Below are 22,966 nucleotides of genomic sequence, written 5' to 3'. Positions count from 1 at the left end.
GTTTGAGCATAATTATTAGTTTATTATAAAGTGCTATACTTCATTGTCAGAATTCGCTCCCTGTAGGTCTCTCGCTTGCAGGAATACGAACCGACTTTCAGCGCCTGGCTCACCTGCGCGTGGACTTCGACTTCCTTCCTCCTCCACCCGTCAGTCTTGTGATAACTGCTTGACATTGTGGGTGTGTTCATTTGAACAAGGATTTAGACCACACAAGAAACAGGATACAGTCTACCTACCTCAGCAAGGCTATGTTGTTAGTGTGCCACTGTGCGGTCGCTAAGAGACAGTAGGGCCTATAGTGTAAGGAACTGATGAATATATAGGCTACTGTAGGCTAACAGGCTACACCATCTCAGGAAAGTGAGACACAATAACCGAACAATGAATGTGTTAATTTACAGTATTTTATTCTGCAGGCCCACATGGTGCAATTAGAACACTGGGTTGGGTTATATAAAGCAAAACATAGATGTAATTAGAGGTGATCTAATTAGAGGTGACATGACTAAGCCATAATACAAACATGATTCACACAACAACAACAACATATACTTTGAGCTGGCAGGAATTATGAAGTCCATCACTCAGATTTTCTCAAAAACTGAAACCTATCAAACCCTACTCCTCCCACATTTTTTGGTCAATTGACACCAAAATTGCTACACTGGGCCTACTATCTGTCCTCCACAAACGATCTTCACAATTTTTTTAAATATAAAAATAAAAAAATTGAGCCCACAGCGCATCAACATGTTTTACAATCATACAGTATCATACACTGTAGGCCTATGCAGCTTCTGCAAATACTCGCTCAATAAATCTCAGATGTTCATTAAAAAAAGACAATTTTCATGACATGGTGTGAAAATGAATTTTCATTTATTTACAAACAAATGGCACAATGCGACTGCAGTCAATGCACATGCACAATCCTGACACTGACTGAGTCGCTTGACAAGACAAGCCTGCCTTCATTTGTCTTTACCCAATGATTTTAAATTCTCAGAGTTGACAGATCTGTATTCTGCTTGATTAAACAGTGTTTTCTCAGAATTCATATTAAGAAGGTGGAAGAAAGAGAACAAACGTTAGGGGCCAGTAGTCATGATTTGATTTTAAGGACAGGAATGAAATAACAGCTGGCATCACAAAATCAGATCAACCAGCCAACTTGCTGGCCACAATGGATGGCTTTCTCTGGGGCAGGTCCTGAGGTGTTGGGATGTGGTCTCCTGTTATCTCTGCCTTTTCCGTTGTGGCTGTAGGCAACTGTTTGTTCTTCACCTTTGCTTTGGCCACGTTGTAGTCCCCAGAATCAAAATACTTTTGATGCTGCATTGATAAAATTGACACGAGAGAGAATGTGGTTCCCTGCCCAGTGGTCCATGGGAGGAACCCCGCCAGCTGGGGTCCCAGGCCAGGCGTGTTCTCAGATGCGTGTGAGGAAGTCCAGGTTGAGGCTGCTGGGGATCTGGATGGTCTCCAGGGCCAGTGGGGAGGGGCTGAACGGGAATGTGATGGTGAATAGCTTCTTGGAGTCCATGAGCAGCATTGGAGACTCGTTTACCCGGTCTTTCAAAAGAGCCTACAAAATCACACGGAGAATGAGAGCAAAGAAAATGACAGAATAGAAAAATAGGAAAGGCATTTTCACAGGGCTGTACATTCGTACGTCCACACGCAAAACCCTCGACATACCTGTATGGTTTTGATGAAGGTTATGGAAACCCGTTCCTCAAACTCCATCACTGGGGTGTAAAGGTTCAGCACCTTCACAATCTAGTGAGAGGAAACAGAATCAATGAGGCAAAGCATCTGCCTCATGACAGCCACTGTGCTGAGAACAATGGTGCGTAGACGATGCCGTCACGCTAGTAAGGTCCGCACTCAGAAGTCTTTACAATATTCTCGCATTACAGTTATTGGTATGTTATAAGAGCATGTATTGCAAAGATGGGACAGGACAGGACGGGACAGTGCAAAACACATGACAGTGCAAATGTGTGACCTGTGCTTTGGTGAGGGCGCTACACATGGTGCAGATGGCCTGGGCGTCATCCTCCGTCTTCTTCTTCATCTGAAGCAGCTGCGCCGCCTGGATCAGTGAATCCAGGGTCTCCATGGCGCCGCAGTCTAACAGATCCTTCTCCGCCAGCCACTCCTCCAGCTGCCACACGTTATACCTGGCGGGGGCAGAGCCAGAACCCAGGGACGGGTCACATTCAAGACATTTCTTTTTAAAATGCATTTAACCTTTATTTATGCGGGGGAGTCCCATTCATTAAAAAAAAATCTTTCTCAAGGGAGCCCTGTGGATGTGAGGAATCCTTGAACGAGTCGCACAGATAGCAAACCCATCTGGGCCATATATGGGCCGGAACTAAGCCACAAGTGCCGCATTTGGCCCATATATCGCCCAGATCGGCTCTCTACCGCGCACCACATCCACCCGAAAGAGGGGGGAGATCGACCATGACGCAAGAGTGGAGAGGCGGAGCGAGTGGCGGCGCCGGTACCTGATCTGCAGGCCTTTGCTCCAGGAGCACATATCCTTTCGCAGCAGCAGGTTATTGATCGTCACGGCGCCGATCATGTGAAACAGCTGCCTGACCACCTGCCTGACGAGCTCCTGGTCGGCGCCGTGCTGCGTCATGGCCGAGTGGAAGAGGCCGAGCTGCCGCGTGATGGCGTCCACCGTCTGGGCGCCCTCATCCGAGAGCACGCTGGACGTCCTCTTCCTCAGGCCGGTGGGCTTGGCTCCCAGAACCCCGTGGATGGTCTCATGTTCCAGCATGCCTGACACTGGACGTTTCCGGAAGGATGGCAAACAGTAAGCAAGAGGTTTTGGCCGAGCTCTCCGCGCTCTTTTAAAATTCTGCATGTGCTGTGTGTGGAAGGGGAGTGAGAGCGGCGATCTTCACCTATCATGGGCTGAAGGGTTTCCTCTATGACCCGGATGAGCTGCTGGTAGATGTGGATGGCCAGGTCGGTCAGCACCTGGTGGTACTCCGACAGGTCGAAGTTGGAGAGGCAGTGCTCGTTCTGCCTGGGAGTGTTGTACTTTGTGAACGCCTGCACAGAGGGCCGAGCAGAGACCGACCGTTATCAAGAGCAGGGGGGGGGGGGGGGGTGGCGGTGGAAGTGTACAAGCGGTAAAAATTAGCATGCTTTCCGGCTTACCTCCTCTCCACTGTACTGCTTCAGGCAGTGCAGGAGCCGGCAAGTGTTGGCCAGCCAGAAAGACACGGTTTCAAAGTCATCTCCTCTCCTCTGTTAAAAACAGCACACACACACACACACACACACACACGGTCTTGAACACCTCAGTTCTCACCTTTAACCTCTCCACACGCTTCCGTCTCCGTCTGCGGACGGACGGCGTGCCGTACCTTGATGACGCTCTTGATGCCGTTGATGGCGGAGTTGAGCAGCGTGCTCACTCGCTGCTCGTCGTTGGCGTAGTCTGCGTGGCGCAGGCACATGAAGAGGATGTAGGCCGGTATCCCGGGGAGCAGGCCCACGGCCACGCCGCGAGGCTTCAGGTCTGAGGGGGAAACACGACGGATCATCAGCACATCAGACGGCACCACGCTGCTGTCATCGGGCGCCGGTCCGTTAGGTTCAGTGCGCGTGTCCGCCGGCGAGCTGTGTTTAAGAGCTGCCGCTGTTTTCTCGCTGTTTACGATGGGTAGTGAGCTCTAGAGACGAGAGCTGCGCTCCAAACGCTTTCTAGCGCTATAGCGTCATGAGCTCTAGGCTTTTTTTCTCCAATTGAAAAAAGTTGAACTTTTTGGGCTCGAGCGCAGGCTGTAATAGGCTGTTCTGATGACGAGGTTGGTTTTTGGCATGACTGCAGAGAGGGCGAACGTTAGCACTAGTTAACATTAGCTAGCTATCTTAACCTACCTAGTTAATCTGCAGTCTACATAAACACGACGCTCGGTGCTAACGTGAGCTGTCGGCAGCCTAGCCAGTCTACTAGCTTTCCCAGTGCGCTTCTAAGCAGCTGTGAGCTTGGCGCTGGTCAGCTACAGTACATACAGCTCACCGGTGGACACACAGCCTAAAAGTTCACTCATCTCAACCCGAGGACGACCGTACCGACGACGAGACTCTTCAGCAGCCGTGCCTCGTCCCCCCTGCGATACTCCAGCATGCCCTGGAACTCCCTCTCCTTGCGGCTGATGCTGACTCGATGGGCGGGCCGCGGGGCCACGCTCTCCTGAGCTCCGTCTGACAACACCAGAGGAGGGAGGAGAGAAAACGACCGGCCCGGTCACGTTATCACGTTTTTAAAGCTTTTCATTAGATGAGATTTTCATATGCGGCCATGTCAATGTGAAGGCGTACCTTCAAACTCCTCCAGCCGTTTCACATGCAGTTTAAGCTGTCTCTTGAGTTTGCGTATGGTCTTGTCCTGTTTCCCTTGCTGTTCCATAAGATCCTACAAGAACAAGGCCTATCAGGTTAAATCTCTAGGGTCAAACACACGACTCTAACGTCCAACATAGAACATAACGGTCAGGAAGGCAAGGAGAATCTATTCTGTACATTTTTATGTTTACATTTTAGTAATTTCGCAGACGCTTCTATCCAAAGAGTCTTAAAATTAAATTAAATGCCTTGCTCAAGGGCACAACAGTAGGAGGAAAATCACTTGTCAAGTTGCCTGGCATATGGGCCTTCGAACCAGCGACCTTACCGCCAGTGGTCGGACGGTCCGACCTCCCAGGCGACCGACCCCACCCCCTGTCTGTCTGTCTGTCTGTCTGTACCCACCAGGTTCTCGTTGGTGAGGCGTTTGATCTCGTGCTGGAGGCCGGCCTCAATGCGGGCGTCCTGGGGCAGGAGGAGGCTCTGGGCCAGGAGCTGCTGCTGCTGCCGGTTCTCCTCCCTCGCCCTGCGCAGCTCCTCCTGCAGATCCTCGCACTCCTCCTCGTGGCTCCTCTCCTGCAGCTGCAGCTGCGCCTCCAGCAACCTGGAGAGGAGGCGCGGAAGAGAACGAGTTTCACTCAAACGACTCGAGAGTGTTCAGAGAAAGAGAGCGTTCTTGTCGGCGTCTCTCTTGGCGCACCTGTTTGTCTCTTTCAGCCCCTCGTACGCCAGCCAGAGCTCCCCGTCCTCGTTCAGTGTGTGGACGTCAGGAGCGGACCTGGCACGCGTCGCACACAAGACAGAACAATGTACAGTACACAGCCGTGTCTTACAGGAAACGGACAGGATATAAACGCCAGTAGGAAGCTTTCATAGAAATTGTAGATTCACCACCTCCTTTGTAATTCACCACCTCCCTCAACCTTTCTCATAGCTGTGCTAATCTAATTTATGACAGGATGACCTCCAGGAGGTCAACACACCTAGACGTTGTCTGCTCCAGAATAACCATCCTTTGTCCCATTATCCCTGCAAGAATTACCGCCTTTTCTCATGTCACGTGTCTGTATTCTCGACCACTGTTGATGATGCCTGCCATTTAATATGACGTGTACAATGGGATAGCCAATCACATCCCTGAAAGCGTCATACCTGTGTATTGGTTTGAATATAAGGCCGCGCAAGACCAGACTGCGGCACTTCTGCTGGATAGCACTCAAGTCCTTGCACTCATATGTTTTCTCAATAAACCAGACTTAACCTCTTTGAGCGAATCTTGGCGAATCCTTTTTGACTTTAGATCAGTTAAAAATCTTCTACAAAGCCAAACGGGATTACCTGTCAACATCTTGGTGCGGCAGGAAGATTTCACTAATATGCCCTTCTCCGAATGCAAGGTCCTGCAAACAGCAAAGAACAGGTACTGACGTGAAAAAGAAATATCATTATATGTACAGTATATTCCAATTCTTTACTGAAATAAAAGTAGTAGTAGTAATAGTAGTAGTAGTAGTTTATTAATCCCCAGGGGGAAATTGCACTATTAAAGCAGCAGAGGACAACAAACTAACACAGATTAGAATAAGAATTAACAATATATACAATACATACAGAAATCAGGCGTCCAACCTTTCAGGACAAGCCTCCTCACCTTGTGTTTTAGCGCCTCCTGGCGGACAAGGTGGGATCGGAGCAGCAGCACCTCCTCCTTGCGCACAGCCAGCTCCTCTGCGGAGGCGTTGAGCTGCTCCAGCAGCACGTCGTACGCCCGGGAGCCCGGGGAGCCTGGGGAGCCGCCCACCTCGGTCAGGGACTGACGCAGCTCGGCCAGGTCCTGCCTCAGACGCTTGTTCTCCGACTCCAGCTCCTGGCGCTGAAGAGAGGGGAGGGAGGGAGTCGGAACAGCTTCACCTTCCCAGCTGTGTGCCGGCTGTTGTGTAGAGCTAATCTGTGCAGAGCTTATCTGTTCTGTAAATTCTGGGAGGAGGGCACGCTCACCTTGAGAGCTTCCAGGTCCAGCTCGGCTCTGCCGGCAGTCCTCTGCTCCTCGGCCTCCTGTGCGGAGAAGACAGAATAATTCGATCACCCAAGCCAGCTAACCGCGGAACGAGAACGTGGTTCTAAGACGGTGTGCGCGTGAGAGAACGAGCCCTTCTTCCTCTGCTCCGAGCTGGGCTGGGCTGTGTGGCGCTGTACCGTACCTTGGCCTTTTCCAGCTGGGCATCTTCTCTCTTATCCAGCCGGCGCTGGAGTGACTGTTTCTCCTGCTCCAGGTCCTTCACCCTCCTCTGCAGCTTCAGCAGGACCGGCATGTCCACAGGAGCCTCTGTGACATCCTGGGAAAACACACAGCAGAGGAAACGCTCCGCCACTTGTCGCAAACCGGGGCTAAATTGAGCGATTCTGCTTCCTGTGAAGAAGTCGGGAGGCCTTTACCTCTCTTTGCGCAGAGCTCTCCTCTGCAAACCCTGAGCTGTGGGTTCCCTCGGACTCATTGCTGCTGTAGTTGGAGTCTGACCTCCTGTGGCCAGGCTTGCTTGTGCTCTGGTGATACGAGGCAATAAAACAAAAAAGACCCACCGACAAACCAAACCAAGCATTAATCTGTGAATGCGTGCGCCATTTCAATAGGGCAGCAGTGGTAGCCGCTACGTTCTAAATGTCTCTCACCCTCACACTGACGCTCGTCTCGTCCCTCAGGTCGGCGTGTCTCTCCTCCAGCTGCAGGTGTTCGCCCAGCAGGACCTGGTAACGCCAACGCTCCTCAGCGAGGTCTCTCTCCAGCTGCTTGCTGCTCTCCGCGTCCGCCTTGGTCTCTGAACAGGCAGACACACGTTACAGGCGCTCATTAAGGCCTTGAATGGGACAGAGTCGGTGGCTCGGTTCACACAGAATGGCAAACTGCACGGGAGAGAAATCAAGAGGCCTGTTACCAGTACCTGCGATCTGCTGGACCTGTTCCTGGATCAGCTGATTCAGACTGTCTCGTTCACTGTTCAGCAGGCTGTTTTTTGCATTCAGCTCAGCCACCATCTGGTGATAAAGAATAAAAAATGTGCTAGGCTTCAACTATTTAGACTCAACAAATAATGATCATCCAAATCTGTGGCAAACAAGCACTTTTTGCAGCGAGGCGAGGACCATAGGGTTGAATAGTAAAATAAAAAAGGCAGTGGTGGGATCAGTATCAGTACTAGAGTCTTCTGCCGAAGCCTACCTTCTCCATCTGCTCCTTGTGGGCCTCGGCCTGCTCCTGGACGGCCCTCTTCTCCTCCCGGGAGGCCTCCAGCTCCTGGCGGAGGAAGGACAGCTGTTCCAGCAGGGAGGGCAGCCTCTCCGCCTGGGCCCGAGCCTCCTCCTCCACCCCGCGCAGGCGCTCCAGCTCTCTGCCCAGCCTCTCTCCGTCGGCCGCCCGGGACCTCTCCAGACCTCCCAGCCGGTCACCGAGCTCTCTGTTCTCCCTATGCTGCGGGGGGGGGGGCACACAAGCTTTTTGTGTGACGCGTAATATACTATTGTAAATATCTTCATCTGATTCCTTTTGTTCAGACTTGGATCAGGTTCCTATGTCACATAGGAACCAGGATACAGAGATAAGCGTCAACTCTGTTATGCGCATTAAAAATCCAATATGGCGACCTAAGCCTGTGCCATTGATCAGCTATACTGACTTCTAACAGCACCATTGGATTTCTTGCCCCCCAACATGTAGATTTAGCCACTGGAATCATAATCCTAGGTAATTTAGGAGTCAAGATATTGAAAAACTAGTATTTAAAGGACGCCATTTTCAAAAAATAATTCAAGATTGTTGCCATATTGGCTTCTGGAAAAATGGAATCATTAATTTTCTGATTTGTTATTTTATGAAGTTTCCATAGTTTTCCTAATCACCCCAAAATGTGAACAAACTCATATCTTGACATAGTGAACTGGACTACTTCCTCTACCTCTCAAAACAAGGTTGGGGTACACCATGTTTATTTAGCTACTAATAAACAGTTGAAGGACAGAAAACCGTGGACGTCTAACGTCCATTGTCACGGCGCTCACCTGCTCGTCGATCTTACGCTGCAGCTGCATGATCTTGTTCTCCATGCCGACGTTGAGCTTCCTGAAGTGCTCCACCGAGCGCGCCTCCACCTTCAGCTTCCTCAGCTCCCGCTTGGCGATCAGGCGCCGGACGCAGCTCTGCAGCAGCACCAGGGAGGCCAGCGAGCGCCGGCACCTCCGCCGGGCCAGCCAGCCCCGCACCCACCGCTGGATCACCACCGCCTTGCACTCGTACAGCAGCTGAGGGCAGGAGAGTGGCCATAAGATGGTCACAAACACCAAAACAAGAGCACATGTAAACGTGTTGTCCCCCACCCATTATGTGTGTTCCCTTATGGTAACAAGCCCCCTGTCTCGCACTGACTCTGGGACCTCCACTTCCCGCTACTCAATATCTCCATCTAGTGGACAAACAAGTCCATGAACCCGTATGGTCTTAAGTCCAATATCATGAATTTTGATATATCTAGAGCTACTAAACACCTCAAACTCTGCTCTCTCCAGATGTAGAAAGTACATGGCTTCATGAGTAAACTTGTCTGAGACTATACTGAGACACCAAGCATTTGTGTTTTTTATGTAAAAATCGAAATGTACTTGACAATAGAAAAATGAATTGAAAAGGTGCCCCTTTTGCAGTGGATTTTGGTACTATGGGGGGGGGGTGGGACTAACTGACTGACTGACTCACACACTCTCACACTGACGACGTGACATCGGCTATCTTAAAGACCCCCCCCTTCGGCTGTCGCTTGGTGGGGGACAATGAAACCCCACACTGTGTCGTCTGAACATGGCGTAGTAGTAGTACCTTATAGTAGTGCTGTCTAGCCATGTAGGCCCGTAGGTAACACTGGACAGTGATGGCTGCGGAGCGCTGCTGCTCGTAGCGCTTCCTGGCTGACCACATGCGGACGTTCCTCTGGAGGACCAGGGCAGCTCTGGTCCTCCGCAGAAACAGGACATGGCTGACAGATAGGGGAGAGAGGCGCTTCGTCATCAAAGGAAAGGATTACGCAATCAGCTTACTCATTGTGTCTGTGTCTATGGTGTGTCTGCATCTACAGTGTGTCTGTGTCCATAATGTCTGTGGCTGTGTCTACAGTGTGTCTGTGTCTACCTTGTGTCTGTGTCTACCTTGTGTCTGTGTCTACCTTGTATCTATGTCTACACTGTGTCTGTGTCTACACTGTGTCTGTGTCTACCTTGTGTCTGTGTCTACAGTGTGTCTGTGTCTACCTTGTGTCTGTGTCTACCTTGTATCTATGTCTACACTGTGTCTGTGTCTACACTGTGTCTGTGTCTACCTTGTGTCTATGTCTACAGTGTGTCTGTGTCTACCTTGTGTCTGTGTCTACACTGTGTCTGTCTACAGTGTGTCTGTGTCTACAGTGTGTCTGTGTCTACAGTGTGTCTGTGTCTACAGTGTGTCTGTGTCTACCTTGTGTCTCTCTACATTGTGTCTGAGTTACAGGCTCATCACGTGATCGCGTTTCACTCTCGCAGCCAGAGCTGCAGTGGCTTCAACAGTCAGCAGATGTTGTTCTGCACACATTAATTGTGGCCAATATTTGTATTTCAGGTAAACCGTATTTTCTTTGTCGAGTAGCAGGTCTCCCGTCAGGTACTCGACTAGTCGGTTAATCTTGCACATCCCTAGTGTCTACAGTGTGTCTGTGTCTACAGGGTGTCTGTGTCTACAGGGTGTCTGTGTCTACAGGGTGTCTGTGTCTACAGGGTGTCTGTGTCTACAGTGTGTCTGTGTCTACAGGGTGTCTGTGTCTACAGGGTGTCTGTGTCTACAGTGTGTCTGTGTCTACAGGGTGTCTGTGTCTACAGGGTGTCTGTATCTACAGGGTGTCTGTGTCTACAGGGTGTCTGTGTCTACGTTGTGTCTACAATGTGTCTGTGTCTAAAGTATGTCTGTGTCTAAAGTATGTCTGTGTCTAGTGTGTCTGTGTCTTAAGTGTGTCTGTGTCTACAATGTGTGTCTACAGTGTGTGTGTCTAAAGTGTGTGTGTCTACAGTGTCTGTGTCTAAAGTGTGTTTGTGTCTACAGTGTGTGTGTCTACAGTGTCTAAAGTATGTCTGTGTCTACAGTGTGTCTGTGTCTAAAGTGTGTCTGTCTAAAGTGTGTCTGTGTCTAAAGTGTGTGTGTGTCTACAGTGTGTGTGTCTAAAGTGTGTCTGTGTCTACAGTGTGTGTGTCTACAGTGTGTGTCTACAGTGATGTTAGGGTCTCTGCTCACCAGCGGGCCTGATGGCCGCGCACATGTCTCTGGACGGTGATGGCGGCCTTCCTCATCCTCAGGTACACCTTGCGGGCCAGCCAGCAGCGGATGGTCTTCTGGATGCGGACGCATGCTCTGCGCAGTTTATCAGAGCGCAGCTTCTCCAGGTAGGCCACCTGGCCAGCCCGGAAGAAGATCTTACTTTTGCCAAACTGATACTTGTCCTTGTCCTATAGGCATAAAGGATCATTTTGGAAGAATTATATCTTTGTCATGGTAAAAAAAAAAAAGAAGAAAAAAAAGCAGTTGTATCAACATGTATTATTATGAGGCGCACTCCTACAGTATACCTCCACTAGTTTCTCCAGGACGTTCTTGCAGGTCAGCTTCCTGTCCGAAAGCACATCTTTCTGCTTCATCAGAACGCGGTAGCGGCTGAAAAACTCTTGATAGGTCCACCTGTCATCAAGCAAAAAGCCAGATTCATAGATTCAATTTTTCAATAGATTCGATTCCCTTTTCATAGAGATCATAGTCATAGAGATTCATTCATTCATACATTTGTTTTTTCAGCCTATGACGTGGGGTATTGTGATTCGGATTCAGATTCTGGTTTGATGTAAATGGTACTGTTTACAATGTACTGTACAGTGTAATGTTGTTTGTAGAACGACATGCATGTGTTTTTCATGAAGGGCATTGGTGTGTGAGAAACTGGACACAGTGAATGTTACTGCTCTACCTGGAGGGGAAGCCTGCGGCAGAGATGCGAATGGTTTCAAGGACGCCACAGGCTCGAAGCTGCTGTACAGCCCTCACTGGGTCCAGCCTGATACAAAGACACCATACAAAACTCAAGTTATCAATGTGCTCTTTCAGATCACATGAGACAAGCGACCTCAGAGTACCGCGCTCTTAAGTTCAGTTAGTCACACCTCTTAGCGCAGCGTGTCTGAGAAGGATGTTATCTGAGAAAGAGAGGAATCTTGCTCACGTGAACGGGGCTTTGAGGTCATTGGGTTTGATGCAGCGGACGTAGTGGGGCGTGGTGGCGTTCAGCGTGTCCATCAGTAAATGTAGAGAACTGCGAAACTAGGGGGGGAGAGAGATCGTGTGCATTCAGTGCTATCGTTCTGGGAAAGCGGAGCTATGACAACTACTGTAATCAGGCCTGTTTCTTGTGCCGTCACCTGCAGGCCGACTGTCTTCTTGTGGTCCCTCTGGGCCGGACCAGACCGCGCCATCTTGGTGTGACTGGCCGTGGCGCTTGCGGGCTTCTCTTCCTGGAACAGCTCCAGCAGCAGATCAAACTGCACACAAAGTTGAAGCAGTAACTCATGAAGGCGTGTGGTATGATCGCCAATAATACCACAGGTTGTGCTGGGGTCATAAGCAGAGTTCAAATCCAGTTTTAAAATATCAAAAACTTCATAAAGTGACATATTTACAGTTGCAGAGCCAAAATTACATCTTGTTTTTGTCAGATGTGTAGTGATACTAAATTGTGCAAAGGGAATTAGACGTCATAGCCGTGGTAAATATATCACTGCTACGAACCAATCAGATTGCTTGATTTGAGCTATTCGTTGTATAATCAAACATAACCATCAATGGCAGAATCATATCAGGCCTTGATGATCAGTCATTCATCTAGGAACCTTGAGTGAACAGCAGGTGGCAGTGTTTGCTGTCTGTCCACCTTCATATGCAAGTGTTGGAATGATGGAATGAGCTTGATTCCACAGATCTATGCCCAAGGGAGTGTGTCCTACAAGTTATAACGCAGCACAGACAGACCAGTCAACCACTGCATTGCGACTGACTTTCATCAAATAAATCATTCATCTTGACTTTTACTGAGAGACGGATTGGAGAAAATAATTAATATGAAAAAAACAACTAAAAAGCAAACAACCTTGCTTAGTTTCAGCACATGTATCTGTTGCTCGTTGACCGTGTCCTTGTTCTTCTCCAGGAACCCCTCACACTGATACTCCACCTAAGAACAGAGGGACGGTTCAGACAGAGGGTACGGAAATTCACTCAGATAAGAGCATGAGATGAGTCATGAGTCAACATAACTGATTGGTGTTGCTCGAGGGTGAACTATCCAAGTTATAATTGCTTGCTCCTGACACACAACTGCTTCAAATTGACTGTACAGACAGAACGCAAGGAAACCTTACAGCTGTGTATAATAATAATAATAATTATTATTATTATTATTATTATTATTATATACACTTGAAACAGCAGCATTGTGCAACCTTAGTAAAATACCAGATACTACTCAAGGAAATATGTGTCTTGCATGTACCCTGTCTGCAAAGTGGTGGATGATGAAGGCCTTGTTGGACAAACGAGGTTTGTCAAAGAGGGCGTTCTGCTTCAGGTGGTTGTTGTACAGTTTCTGAGCCCATGAGTCATCGGAACCTTTTGGCATCTGTGGATGGAAGGGAGGCGAACGCCAGCATGAATCACCAGCCTTGCTCACATCCTCCAATTGTGCAGTACATTCAATACAAGCCCCCACAGAGGGCTGGACAGACATGGTGTGAGTGAGTGAGTATGTTTTCATGCCCTGTTACTTTGCACTCCTCATCCAGCAGGTCCAGGATCCCCATTTTGGCTTCGATGAGGTTGATGCAGGGCTGGTTGTCATAGAAGTCTATCAGGGTCCAGGAAATCTGCTCCTTCATGTACTCCTGCTGCTCCAGTTTGAAAACGTGCTGGGAGAGAGGATCAGATGCCGTTTAGCCACATATTCCAGAGATGAACCGACAACAATGGTCCGAACCCAACTACAGAGGAAAAGGCTGACCATGTTAAACTGCTGCTGAAGCTTCTCGTTTGCATAGTTTATGCAAAACTGCTCAAAGCTGTTGACATCAAATGTTTCAAACCTAGGGAGAAGTAAAAGGCGAAAGAGACTTAGACCAAGAGACATGTTTGTGCAGAAGGAATATAAAATAAATCCAAAGACGACACAAAAACTCACCCATAAATGTCTAGAACTCCAATGAAGGAGTGCTGTCTGCTGACGGACTGCAGGGCCTCGTTGATATGGTCAACGATCCAGGCGAAGAGTTTTGAGTAGATGTGCTTGGCGAGGGCGTCTCTACCATTGACCGCATTCTCTTTGGAGACGGGCTTAACGTACGTCTCCGTCGTCGTCTTCAGCTTCCTGTGGCACAACCAGTGGGCCATGTCCTGATAGGCCACTCCCATCAGCTCACAGAACACAGCCAGGTGACTGTCGTCAGTCTGGAATCACATCAACGGCAATTAATTGCTGATTCGAGCGCTAGTGGTATCCCCAATAAACCAATATCAGCATTGTGAAAGGTTCAAATACAATAACAAGAGTCCAGGACGCACGGGATAGCACAGCACAGCACTGACGCTTCATGAGAATCTGCTTGAATCTACAACCAACTTGTGTAGTAGGATTGCATTGTATATCCTATTGTATTTGTCTCCTCGCTACTGCCATTGTATTTTGCACAGTCCTGTCTTGTCCTGGCACCCTGTCTGTTGGTTGTCTATTTATTATTATGCACCAACAGTCCAAAGCAAATTCCTTGTATGTGTAAAAACCTGCCTGGCCAGAGTAGATCTGATTCTGACTCTACAGCAACACGAGTCCCGTTTGAACTCCTGTTTGAATACGGGTGGCCGTGGCTCAGGAGGTAGAGCTGGCCGTCCAATGATCATAGGGTCGGCGGTTCGAATCCCGGCTCCTCCTGTCCACATGTCAAAGTGTCCTTGGGCGAGACACTGAATCCCAATGAACAGCACCTTGCATGGCAGCTGCACCTTGCATGGCAGCTGCCGCCATTGGTGTGTGTGTGAATGGGTGAATGAGTGCAGTCCATTTACCATGAAATCCACCATACCATTTAAAACAGTCAAGATATATCCCAACACCAAACCCTGGATTACCCGTCAGCTCAACCAGAGGCTGAGGGAAAGAAGGGAAGCCTTTAAAAGGCAGGACTGGGTTTCACTCAAAATACTCAACGGTCAAGTCAAAAATGATATCCTCAAGGCCAAACTCGAGTTCAAAGAGAAACTGGAATAGGAATTCAGCACCTTGAACACCAAAGGAGCCTTAAATAAAGTGAGAACACTCACAGGATACGATTCAAAACCCAAGCCATCCACAATAACCAACCCTCTGTCCTTCGCAGAAGACCTGAACACCTTTTATGCCGGGTTTGACACCACCGACTGCTCTGAGGAGTACAGGGAGCTGCTGGAGGACCTACCCATCCCGGAGCCAGCGCAGCCTGCCCCCTTCTCAGAGGAGGATGTGCGTCGGCAGCTGAGCCGGTGCAAACCAGGCAAAGCTCCGGGGCCAGACGGCATTCAGCCGCGGGTCCTGAAGGAGTGTGCAGCGGAGCTCGCTCCCATCATGCATTCCCTTTTCTGGGAATCCTACAGGACAGCCTCAGTACCCACCCTCTGGAAAACACCTACCATCATACCGGTGCCCAAGAAACCCCGTCCATCAGAACTCAACCATTATAGGCCAGTCGCACTCACATCCATCATCATAAAATGCCTGGAACAACTGACCACAACTGGACCCTAACCAGTTTGCCTACAAGGCCAGAAGGGGGACCGAGGATGCTGGGGCATGCCTCCTCCACCCCCTCCTACAACACCTTGAGGCCCCCAGGAATTTCGCCAGACTACTTTTCATCGATTTCACTTCAGCATTCAACACCATCCAGTGCCACCAGATGATCTGGAAACTCCGCCACCTCAACGTCCCCCGCCTTCTCATCCACTGGGTGCACAGCTTCCTCAGTGACAGACCCCAAACAGTGAGAGTCAGCTCCACAACATCCTCCACCATCATCGGAGCCCCACAAGGTTGCGTCCTGAGCCCCTTCCTGTTCACCCTCTACACCAATGACTGTATCAGCCCCTCACCCATCACTACATACCTCAAATACTCAGACGATACTGTCATACTTGCACTCCTCACAGACAATAACTCGGTTGCAGGCTATCAGGACTCCATCTCCCATTTCACACAGTAGTGCCTGGACAATCATCTCCTACTGAATGTGGCAAAAATCAAAGAAATGGTCATCACCCCCAACACACCCAGCGCAGCCCACAACTCCTCCATCCACTACCCCACCTACAGTACATCAACAACGAAGCGGTAGAAATTGTAGAGAGCTACAAATACCTTGGACTCAACCTGGACAATAAACTGAGCTTCAATCAACACATCACTGCATCCACAAACTCAGAGCCCTCTCCGTTGCCCCCCACCTCCTGCTGCTGCTGCTCTACAAGAGCATCATCCAGCCCATTCTCCTCTACTGCTCCCTCTGTTTCTTCGACATGCTCACTGCCCCCAACAAAAACAAACTCCTCCGTACCACACACAGCCTCTAAGATCGTCGGCCCCCCCACCCCCAACCTCTCAGACCTCAATAACCAAGCCATCACTCGCAAAGCACACACCATAGCACATGACCCCAGTCACCCCCTCCACCCACACTTCACTCTGCTTCCATCAGGCCGCAGATACAGAGCCCTGGCCTGGAAACCAGTTTCAGTAAGAGCTTTGTTCCCTCTGCCATCACACTCCTCAACAAGACACCACGATAATAACCCCCCTATCATCCCATGCAACATGTATAAATGTATGTATATATGTGTAAATATGTACGATGACCACGTGTAAATGTGTTACTGTATGGGTATGTGTAAATTTGTCTTGGTGTATATGTGTAAATGTGAAATTGAATGTGGGGTTTGGGCGGTAATGGGTTTATGTTGTGTGTTGCACTTGGACTTGCACTCAGTAGATATGAATTTCCTGCAAAGGACAATAAAGACAAATCGAATCTAACTCACCGAGACGGCGCTACTGTCTGCAGAGCAATCTTTCACCTCAACATTCCCCAGGTGAAGGACGGCAGCAAGGATTTGGAAAAGTCCAGTCTGATACACTTCATTGATCCCTGAAGTGAAGAGACCAACATGTTTGTACATGCTCTACCAATATAAACCTTACCTTTGGTTCATTGGAATTAATTTCATTGTATTTCTCTCAATTAAAATATCTTATAACCATGTGTGTTTAATGCGTAAAAAAAGGTTGGATTTTAGTGTACTTGATCATGCGTACTCTCCAGTGTGTGGACTCACCCAACAAGGAGAAAGCCCTCCTGGTGTTGCGTATCTCTTTGGCATCATCCACTCCTTCCACCACTGGGCTGCCACCCTGGTTCGTGCAGTGGAAGTCATCTGCACTACCTTCAGACATCGATCACACATACTGTAACAAGGCCCGTGTATAAGCTGGCAGAGCCAGTGGGGGGTCTGTGGACCTGCCACTTCACATGATTTTGAGGATAGAGGACTTCCCCAGAGTATAAAAGAACACTGCATTTTCAAATAGTCTTAATTCTTCAGAATAGGGACATACCCAACTTAAAGGCTTTAAACTCTGGAAGATGAGAGGAGGCACACAGCTGGTAGAAGATATGGTAATTCCTTTCTCCGTGGGTCTGTAACAAAAAGAAAGTCTACTGTATGTACAGTATAATGTATACCATCGCACAGTATAATGAAAACAATGATTACTGAAAAAAGGTACTAAATATACCAAATACATTTCTTTTTCTGGTTGTATGCCATTGGCAAGCTAGCCTACACTAGTGGTGATGTAGCCTAGAGTAGACAGAGATAATCAAATTAGGAGATTTTTATTTTTTTTAAACGCCTGTGAATTTCACTCTCAACACAAGGTGCACACTACCTCATTGTTCTCAGGAATGTGCTTGTGTGATGCTACTAAATATGTAAAGCACCACAGCTCATTAGGCAGTACTGGGCCTCTTGGGAGTCCTCTCTCAAACTGTGCCCAAGTATTTACTGGTAGCGGATAACAGAATGATGCTCATACAGTATATCATGCTGTTTATAAACGAAAGGGTTGACTTACCTGAAAAACCACTCTAGATTTCTCAAGGAGGTACGTTCTCATGTTAGCCCCAATAATGCGATGCTTCTTGTCGAAGCCAATCTCGATGTATTTCCCAAACCGACTGCTGTTGTCGTTCCTGGTCGTCTTGGCGTTTCCTATGGCCTAGGTGACAAGCAGAATGGGGCTTTGGATGTCATGTAGTCATGCTACTGTAAACAAGTGACAAAGTGTCCTCTTGAGTCCCAGGTAGTGGTAGCGAGTAGTTGGTTAAACTCACTCCTAAGTCCCTCCAAGAGGGATGTCCCGATTGGCACAACTGTTAGCGCATCCGCCTCACAAGCAGGAGACCGTGGGTTCAAATCCCGCCCTGGGCAAGCCCTTAACATGGGTTACACTACTGTATAATAAACATTGACGGGCTGCTCTCTAACCTCCATGATGGGGTTGGAGGCCAGCACTCTCTCTTCAATGCTGGCTTCACCGGAGGAGCCGCTGACCGTGGCAAAGTAGCGCATGGCGTACTTGGCAGAGACTGTTTTTCCAGCTCCTGACTCCCCACTCACTATGATGGACTGGTTTCTCTCATCTCTGAAGGGGAGAGGAAGAGAAACCAACTTACTTGAGGTGGACTCCAGGACAATTCATTTATCTCCTTGAACCTATTTCTTTTAATGCAGGAAATGCTTTTCGGCAATACCTAGGCATGTCAGTCTCAACAGAACACTACCTGACCCCAGGGAGATTAGCTACTGTTAACAAGCAGTAGCTAATGGGGATCTAAACAAACAAACAAGCAAGCAAACAAACAAACAAAAAAACAAACGCTAGTTATGACAAACCTGGCCATCTGTTTGTAAGCCTCCTCCGCAACAGCAAATATATGGGGGTCCATGTCTCCCATGTTCTGTCCACTGTAGGCATTGATGATGTCAGAGTCATAGATGGGCAGACTCTCATAGGGGTTTATGGCAACCAAGATGATGCCTGTATACATCAACAAATAAGTACACTGTCATTGTGAACGCCAGAACACCAACATTAGTAACTCAGGAAGCTATGATGATGATGAAATGCTACCAATATAAACCTGTGATGAAATACAGTGAATGCTATTTCCTAACATTCACACAAATGTTTTTTTCTCTTTTTTTCTTCCAAAAATAGGATGGAGTTTCAATTTCACAATAGTAAAATAGATTTGATACTTCTGTTGTGAGTGCAAAGAACCACTTCCTGTGCACACTAACTGTGTCTCCACTGTTAACAGGCCCTAGAGTCCTTGATCAGCACAACTAGAGATTATGTCAGACAGGACTGTGAACAGGAATCCAAAGTCTACAGCAGCTATGATAGTGAGTCAGAGTTATTGTTCTTTACCACAGTATGTGTAAATAGTCTTGGAGTCGATAAAGCGCACTCTGAGGTTGTGGAGGACCGCGGGCTCGTGGAGGTAGCTGAGGGCTGTGAGGTCATTCTCCCCCACCAGGATGTCAGGATTCCTTAGGTGGGGTAAACTTTGGGACTGGGGGTCTAGTTTGTATTGCACATCCTGAAAAGAGACAGCAAGGTTTTAGTGAAATGAGTAAGATGAAGCCTAGATGTTGCAATGTTGGGTTCTGTTTAATATTGACGTAATTAGTAATTCCATCTGCCTTCCAACTAGTCAGTATATTGATGTTCACCAGCACAAGATAACATCTTGACCTCATTTCCATTGGTACCTGGAGTAGGTCTGACAAGCCCAAGCATGACATTACAGCAGCTGTCAGCAACAGCAGTGTCTGGTAGCACTGGAGGAATGGTGTGGAGGCATGACCACGAAGATCTCTTTCAGAGTACTTATAGACTATAGTCCTATACTACTCCTAAACAAGGCAAGCCTGTTAAAGGAGGTAACTGGTTGAGGAACACATTATTTTCAGATAGAAGTAGACCAGGCTACTATCATAGATAATGAGGATTTCTGCACGACACACTTGAGAGGGAACTTTTAAATGCCAATAAATGTTCTTTCAGCAAAGGTAGGAAAATATGTGTACTTGGCACCATTGAGAGAACATGGACCAAATCCAGCCTTGTACCCTTTTCACATCCTAGTTATGATACACTACCATGTCTCCACCCTCCCCTACAGCACTCTGCCCAGGACCCCGGCTCACCAGGCCATCCTCCAGCTGGAGATGGAGAGCTTTGTCGCCAGGAGTGTAGTCTCTGGTGAGCACCGCCGACATCCACACCTCTGCCGCATCTGGAAGCCATACTCTGGCATACTGAGAGACCGGAGACACAGGTCAGACACTCAGACTCTGCAGTCATCACCAATTTACGCTGAAAAGTCAAAAGCCTATGCTTCTTACTTTGACCATCGTTGTTTGACATGACCTGAAGTCAATTACAAATAACTCTAGTCAATAAACCATTCCTGATCAATATCAGAAATGTGAGAGAAGCATAACTTAACAGCCATGATAGATGACTATTCCGTAGTCACTGATTCATGCAATAGAAATTCTAGCTAACGTTAGCTAGCTCAATCTGCAATCAGCAGACCCTAGACAAGACAGTCAATCAATGAACTGGTCTGCACTTCTGCTAATCCAGCTTCAACCTACCTTTGAGTACAGCTCAGAAGTTGCCATAGCGCTCAGTATGTTTTTGTTTTGTTTTTAGCTCATCTCTTCTTCTGCGCCACGGTGTGTACAGACATATCCATGAAGAGTGTGGAGGGAAAAGTAGCGGCTTCTCTGCTATGCCCACATACTTCTCTTAACTTCGTGCATTCTGGGTAGCTGCTGCCTCGCGCTGCTCATAGATGTGCTTCTGCTGGCCCAGGCGCGCGCCGTGGCACGTTGGCCACAGGTGGGGTGCGCGTGCCCCCCAGTGGCCACACAAATAATAGCTTGACACTGACCTTGAAACAAGACAACTTCCTTCATGCCCCCTTGCTGTTTACTGTACATCTATGCCTGCACCCCTGGAGAAGATTTAGCAAAACTCTCTAACTCAAATAGACCCTTTTCCCAGCAGGCATTTTGACATTTCATTGCAGGGTAAATACGGGTGTAATTAATAACAGTAATTATGGCCCTGTTTACATTTAGGATTTATGTAGGCCATTCCCCTGATATTGTGTATGCTGGCTCATTGGAATAAGGCTGTAACTAAATACAATGGGGCCTTAATTAGTTTGATCAATTAAATGTGTTTATGCTGCTATGACGTCAAAATGGCTGCTGGGGAAATGGTGTAAATCCATCACTTCAATGAGAACTAGCTACTAGTTACCCAATTGCAATGTTAATGGATACAGTTAAGGACATAATGCTTTAAGTATCTCCTCTACTCCATTCAAGTTCTCAACTATTCAATATAGCTATAACTCATGTATTAGGTATGACTCGGTACAGAACACTGTGTTTCACAAGTGTTTCAAGCGAAGGTCAGAGAGTAAAGAATATTGTGCAAAACTATTTATTTACAAACAAATGGCACAACCTGACTCCACAGTCAATGCACATGCACAATCCTGACATTTTGTCTCAGATAATGGCAGACATTCCAGGCTTTAGTCACAGAAATCATCACTGGAGTGGACAAATATTGCCTGAGAGAACAGTGGGTCATTACTGTAAAGCCATTTTAGAGGTCAAGATGGGATGCATTTTCACAGCGGCCTTTGAAAATCAAAGTCAAAAATATGGAGTGTGAGGAAACAGGAGCACCTGTACACTGTCTTCACTTGTTCAATGAAATCCAATCCAATCCAATAGGCTATATAATGTTTCAAAGACTTGAGCAAGTGAAGACAGTGTGCGATTGTTCCTGTTTCCTCATAGTATCCACTCCGCCTAAGCACCCGTCACCAAGATTTGATTGAGGTGTGCAAGAGACTTTATCAAATCATGGACAGTAACAGCTAGCAACAAATGCATCAGTTGTATTTTCGATGCATAAAACAAAGAAAATAGCTTTCATAGTGGGAAGGGGAGACTAAAACATCAATTCATAATTCAAATGAAGGTGTGATGCAAATGTATAACACTAACATTATGTATTTTGTTTTCTCCAACACATTAAGATATGTTTTCAACCAGCCCAATTTCCAACACTAACAAGTCCTTATGTCTTTAACAAATCATTTAAAATTCTATGAGTTGACAGATATCTGTATTCTGCTTAATTTAACAGTTCTCCTATCAAGAAGGTAGAAGAAGGAACAAACGTTAGGGGCCAGTAGTCATGATTTGATTTGAAGGACAGGAATGAAATAACAGCTGGCATCACAAAATCAGATCAACCAGCCAACTTGCTGGCCACAATGGATGGCTTTCTCTGGGGCAGGTCCTGAGGTGTTGGGATGTGGTCTCCTGTTATCTCTGCCTTTTCCGTTGTGGCTGTAGGCAACTGTTTGTTCTTCACCTTTGCTTTGGCCATGTTGTAGTCCCCAGAATCAAAATACTTTTGATGCTGCATGGATAAAATTGACAAGAGTCAGGTTGTATTAATATATTGTCTTTGAAAAAAGCGTCACAAGACTAAAACAGGATTTAGGCAACATACCCCTTTCTGAAGTCGTTTCCTAAGAAGGTCAGATCCTCCACGTTTGGCCCCAAGTTGAGGATACCTGGCTTTCAGTTTGGCCTCCTCTGCTTTCTCGGGATTTAAACCGCTATCCTCCATTTCCTACATTGACAGTAGACAGAATAGGCAGTGGAGAATTGTTGTGTTGAACACTTTCTGAACGCATAGCTAAGCAGTTGCTAATAGCCAAGTTGCAACCGAATTTGATATTTCAACAAGCTGTCAGGCTGCTGCCCCGACAATCACTAGCCAACTTAGTGCTACAGTAGCTGGGCTAATGCTCGGAGGGTAGCTAAGTTATGTAGCTAGCACTACCGCTATGACAGGATTGGTCGAATATGACACCTTGCCAGCAAGCTTACCAACTTCCACGATTGGTAAATTAACGTTAGCTAACTTTATTAACAATTATCGTTTGGCGCGTTGGTAGAATGTATTAAACATGATTAAGTTACGTTTGGGTACAACACAGACCGACATTCTCAAGACTTGGAAAGTGTAAACATAGCTAGTGTTTTGTTCCAGTGATTAGTCTGGCCCACAACCAAGCTTCATCTAACGTTAGCTACGCTAGCTTGCGGCATGACCAGCCCGCTACTTTAGGCTACCATTAAAATATTGTGTTAATGTGGCATTCACCTGCTGTTCCTCGGTGATTGGTGTTCCTTCGATTGCCTCAGACATGACTGCAATGTATAAATAGCTAGCTAACTAGCTAGTGTTTTAAAATGATGCTCAACACAAACGACGCTCTTCTACGCTTCACCTCC

At 47.6% G+C, this 22,966-nt stretch overlaps 2 protein-coding genes across 2 annotated transcripts; both read right to left on the bottom strand.

Annotated features, from left to right (window-relative positions):
* Positions 1-1,432: 1,432 nt before the first annotated feature.
* LOC311321182 (unconventional myosin-Va-like) lies at positions 1,433-20,254 on the bottom strand (the record flags this gene model as incomplete). The annotated part of the gene is made up of 40 exons (XM_084453118.1): positions 1,433-1,588; positions 1,702-1,782; positions 2,012-2,186; positions 2,520-2,805; positions 2,925-3,075; positions 3,184-3,273; positions 3,393-3,547; positions 4,105-4,236; positions 4,354-4,447; positions 4,783-4,981; positions 5,078-5,155; positions 5,716-5,777; positions 6,029-6,250; positions 6,376-6,432; positions 6,579-6,713; positions 6,814-6,921; positions 7,051-7,193; positions 7,317-7,410; positions 7,595-7,843; positions 8,431-8,670; positions 9,242-9,398; positions 10,679-10,890; positions 11,011-11,119; positions 11,403-11,489; positions 11,655-11,752; positions 11,851-11,970; positions 12,573-12,659; positions 12,978-13,103; positions 13,249-13,389; positions 13,482-13,563; positions 13,659-13,924; positions 16,541-16,647; positions 16,835-16,942; positions 17,115-17,196; positions 17,634-17,777; positions 18,047-18,203; positions 18,455-18,599; positions 18,993-19,164; positions 19,775-19,885; positions 20,228-20,254. 40 exons carry the CDS (start codon positions 20,252-20,254, stop codon positions 1,433-1,435), a joined length of 5,445 nt encoding a protein of 1,814 aa, XP_084309244.1.
* Positions 20,255-21,108: 854 nt separating this feature from the next.
* On the bottom strand, positions 21,109-22,966 carry LOC311320750 (cAMP-regulated phosphoprotein 19-like). Its single transcript, XM_084452576.1, has 3 exons — positions 22,836-22,966; positions 22,176-22,298; positions 21,109-22,082 (listed from the first exon to the last, which is right to left on the bottom strand). The coding sequence occupies exons 1-3, from the start codon at positions 22,878-22,880 to the stop codon at positions 21,909-21,911; spliced, it is 342 nt and encodes a 113-aa protein (XP_084308702.1). The 5' UTR covers positions 22,881-22,966; the 3' UTR covers positions 21,109-21,908.

The sequence above is a fragment of the Borostomias antarcticus genome, assembly GCF_949987555.1.
Source record: "Borostomias antarcticus genome assembly, chromosome: 18".
Taxonomy (NCBI): Eukaryota; Metazoa; Chordata; class Actinopteri; order Stomiiformes; family Stomiidae; genus Borostomias; species Borostomias antarcticus.
This window is presented reverse-complemented; position numbering and strand designations above follow the sequence as displayed.